At 49.3% G+C, this 4,239-nt stretch overlaps 1 protein-coding gene across 3 annotated transcripts in view; it reads right to left on the bottom strand.

The window, feature by feature from the left end:
* The window catches only part of ARHGAP26 (Rho GTPase activating protein 26), a 411,202-nt gene extending 410,745 nt beyond the window's left edge, over positions 1-457 (bottom strand). For 2 of the 3 annotated variants that reach the window (XM_079771397.1, XM_079771399.1), the window contains exon 1: positions 1-457. This exon is cut by the window's left edge and continues 58 nt beyond it. In XM_079771397.1, coding sequence (XP_079627523.1) covers positions 1-96 — 96 coding nt within the window. In that variant the 5' untranslated portion in view covers positions 97-457. The other variant, XM_079771398.1, reaches the window with a different exon arrangement.
* Between the last annotated feature and the right edge of the window lie 3,782 nt (positions 458-4,239).

Below are 4,239 nucleotides of genomic sequence, written 5' to 3'. Positions count from 1 at the left end.
GGTCTTGTCCAGCTCCGCTTCGTGCGACTTGAGCGTCTCTCGGAAGTGCGGGCTGTCCAGGCAGCAGTCGCTGAATTCCAGCGCCGGGAGCCCCATGGTGCCAGAGGCGCCCAGCCGGGGGGCGCGCCTCCCCGGGAGCCCTCGCGGCCCGCAGCCCCGAGCACGCACGCGGCGAGACCCCGACTGGCACCCCGGACGGCCGCCGGCTCCACAGGTGTGGCCGCGGCTCGCCTTCCGCGCGACGTCCGCCCGCGAGCACGACTCCCGAACCCAGCCCGGACCCGGCTGCTACGGCGCGGTACGGAGCGGCAGGCGAGCAGGAAGCGCAGCAGCGGACCAGCAGCGGCGCCGGGAAGCCAGCGAGCTGGAGAGCGAGTGCGGGAGCCGCCTCCCCGCCTCCTTGGCTGGTTAGCTCTCCAGCAGCCTCGAGCGCCCTCTCACAGCAGCCTCAGCCGCCCCGGCCGCGTCGGGCCGCTCGAACCTGCTAGCGATGACCTAATCCCAGCCGGACCAATCAGCACGCCCGCCTCAGCCCGACCCCCCGGCCTCCCGCGGACGCCCGGCCCTTCCGCGGCCGTGACCCAATCATCGGGGCCTGGAGGCGGGGCCTGAGGCAGAGGGCGGGCCACTTTACCGCCTGGGGCTGCAACGCAAGCTCCGCCCCCTCCCGCCCGCGCTGTGCTGCAGACCCGAACCTAGGTGGTAATTGCTTCAGTGCACGGGGCCGACCCCCAGAATCTTGCCCGCTTGCTGCGGTCCGGGTCCTAGTCCGAGATGGTGCATCTGCAGGTCTGGGAAGCGGAGGAGCCTAGATGTGCCTAGTACGAATAATCTTCTCACTGTCCCCTCTGTCCGCCCTGCATTGCTAGGCATTCAGTTTGCATTCAAAATGCAGCCTCGGCCCCGGGAGAACCCCGAGTGCACGGAGCGACCTGTCGACCCTAGATACACGCTCCTTCTTCCCGGCAGGCTGAAAATATTTGCATCTTAAAATTACCAGCTCTTCTTGCCTGCAGTCTTCCCGCCCCCTACAGTTGGTCCCCATCACAGCGACTCCAGCTCAAAACCCGCCCACGGCTGCCCCCAGCTGAAGGATCTAATATCCTTAGGATTTCAGCCGCCTGTTGTTTTCCTGCTCGGCATCTAACACAATTTTACATAATTACGCCCACAGCCTGTAGTCCTTCGGTACACGGTGAGCTTCTCGAGGGAAGGGCCGCCGCAGTTTTCTGGTGCGCTGTGGCATCCCCAACACCTAGACCAGTGGCTGGCATTTAATAAGATACTGAGCGCTTACCATGTGCTGTGGATGCTACGGTGATTGATAAATATTTGTGGAATAAATGAATGGATCCTCTCAGGTGTCCCTCTCCACCTCCCACACCCAATGCCTCGCCCTGTCGTCCCTGTGTTCCACAATAGAAATCGATTCCGGTAGCTCATTCACTGCACTCGTCAGACTGGATCCCAGTGTCCAGTGCTGAATTGTGATCTAGAGAATAGGTGCTGTCCTTGAATAAATTATTTGTATGTCCAGGATCTAGCTGCCCTCTTTCAGTTAAGTTTTTTGTTTGTTTTGTGTTTGCTTTTTAAATAAGTCTGTTGCGTTCAGGCACTAGGCTAGATGCTAGGGATACAATGATGAATAACAAGGAACTTGACTGCTGCTGGTCAGTGGGAGAGAAAGAAGCAACAAGCAATAGCAAAGTGCATGATAAGTTAGGATAGGAGAAGGCCAGGGTCCTTGGAACCATGAAGGGGTTGCTAACTCAGGAGGCCAGAGAAGGCATTTATGTTGAGAAAGTAATTGATTGAATGCATAAATGAATGGATGTGATCTATTTGCTGGTTGTATCTACACATTTAGACTTAATAGCAGGCATGGGTTTTAACCTCAGCTCCGCCACAGGCTAGCTGTGTGACCTTGGACAGTTAACCTCTCCAAGCCTCAGGCTTTTTTAAGTGGAAAATAGGGACGATAATAATACCTACCTCACAGGGCGGTTGTGAAGATTAAGTAATAGGATGCACATAAATGCTTATTTAAACCAGTGTCTGCACTGTAATAACTGTTCCCTCCAAAAAATAAAATGTTAGCCAAATTAAATGGTAACTAACCATGTTGTTGGAAGATGAACTTTGATAAATTCCCTTTTTATAATATTTTGCTTCCTCTGGCAGATGTTAGGTAAAATTGTTGAAAGACTGATGATTTAAATTAATATTGTAAATTGTAGAAGTAGGTGCTCACATGAAGATAGAACTGAAGGTAGGTTTCCTCCATCATTCTGGTAAGCAAGGAGGAAACCAAGAGCCTGGGGGTTTCTAGGAACTGGAACACAGGTTCAATTCAAAAAGGAAGAGATTTGCTGTTTACTTTGGCGACATCAGGATCTGACTCCTCAGAGAAGCTTCCCTGCCCTTCCAATGTAAGTAGTCCCCACTATTAGCCTCCATTGTTGTTCTATATCTTAGACCCCTGATTGTTTTCATCAGTGTGGGCATAACAATATTAATTTAGTTTGTTGGCCCTGCACACACATTGTCTCCCTCTCCCCCACTCCACTCCACTGGAGTGCAAGCTCCCTGGTGGCAAGGATAATGCTTGTACTATGTGGTCCATGACTGTGTCCCCAGTGCCTAGAATGGTGCCTACACATTGTAAATTCCCAGTAACTATCTCTTGGATGGATGGATGGATGGATGGATGGATGGATGGATGGATGGATGGATGAATTGATGGATGGGCAGCCCTGGCAGATGGCCAATGCTTCAGGCTTTCCTTAGAAGTATATAAAGGAAAGTGAAGTGATCTTGCAGAAGAAGAAAAGAGAACTAGTAAAATTTGTAACCACAGACCCAGAACTGAAGTTCTAGACCACATGGACTCAGCATTATTAAGGGAGGAATAAAGCGAATATATGATACCTGGGTGACCTCAGGCCAAAAATTTTTTACACACACACAGCATAAATACACCCGTGGAAATACACTATCCACTGAGACCTGGCGTAAATTATAGAATTTGGTAGGTTGTTTCTTACTTAAGGCACAATAATCTTTCTTCAGTTGGCCTCTGGGTCACCATCCACACACCACCTCTTGGATCTCCTTTCTCACTGTCCCCTCCTGCTCAGTTTCCTTTGCCGATTCCTCCCCACTTTCCCAATCTCTGAACACTAGACTATCCCACCTCTGTTCAAATACACGTCATAGATTACTTCTACCTGCCTCATGTCTGTAAATGCCACCTGCGCACCAACAACCTACAAATATCTATCCTAGCTTTGACCTCTATTCTGAACTCCAGGTAGGTATACCCATTTGGCTGATGAATACTACCTTTATATCCAAATATGCATCTCACCTTTCAAAAGGGACCAGACACATCACCCAATTAGAGGCAGTAAGAAAGAATTATTAGATTTGCTAGAGCAACTAGGCCAAAGGTACTTTTTGTTAAACTTGAAGCTGGATGGATATATATATCAGGAGCCACTATATAATGGGGAGAGCCTATCTGAGAATGAAGCTAATGCAGAGGAAACAAGAGCTGAGAAATGAAGAAACAAGGAGAGAGACCAAGTATTAAAGACATTATTTGAGAATCAGACCTGACCCTACCTGAAAATAGCATATTACTATACTTCTCAATTATTTGAGCCAATAAATTCCCCTTTTAAGCTTTGGCCACATTTTGTTCGCTTTTCCACCTCTGGCAACCAAAAAGTACAGATAAGAGACATAATTCCATCTCTATTCTTTCTGCTTCATCCACCAACAGAGAATCAATTGTCTAAAGTGTGAACCCTGAGAAAGAAGACACTACTAAGAAAGGTTCCTGGTGACTAACTGGGCTCAAATTTAAAAAAACAAAACAAAAACCAGAGCCTACACCCTGGCTGGGTGGCTCAGCTAGACTCAAGCATTGTCTCATATACCAAAAGGTTGCAGGTTCAATCCCTACATAAGAGGCAACCTCTCTCTCTCTCTCTCTCTCTCTCTCTCTCTCTCTCTCTCTCTCTCTCTCTCTCTCTCTCTCTTCCTTCCTCTCTATTTAAAATTTAAAAAAAAAACAACATATCAGGTGAGAATTAGAAAATCAGAGTCTAGCAGCCATTTCTACACAGGGACCTCTCACACAAACTGCACTTCAGGGAGAGGCCTGCACTGAACTGCCTGCCTCTGCACTGTTTCTGCCATCTGAGCCCACCCTTATAAAGGAGTTCCTGGAATCCT

The sequence above is a fragment of the Cnephaeus nilssonii genome (genome assembly GCF_951640355.1).
Source record: "Cnephaeus nilssonii genome assembly, chromosome: 5".
Taxonomy (NCBI): domain Eukaryota; kingdom Metazoa; phylum Chordata; class Mammalia; order Chiroptera; family Vespertilionidae; genus Cnephaeus; species Cnephaeus nilssonii.
Note: the sequence above shows the minus strand (reverse complement) of the source record. Positions and strands in the feature narration are given on the sequence as shown.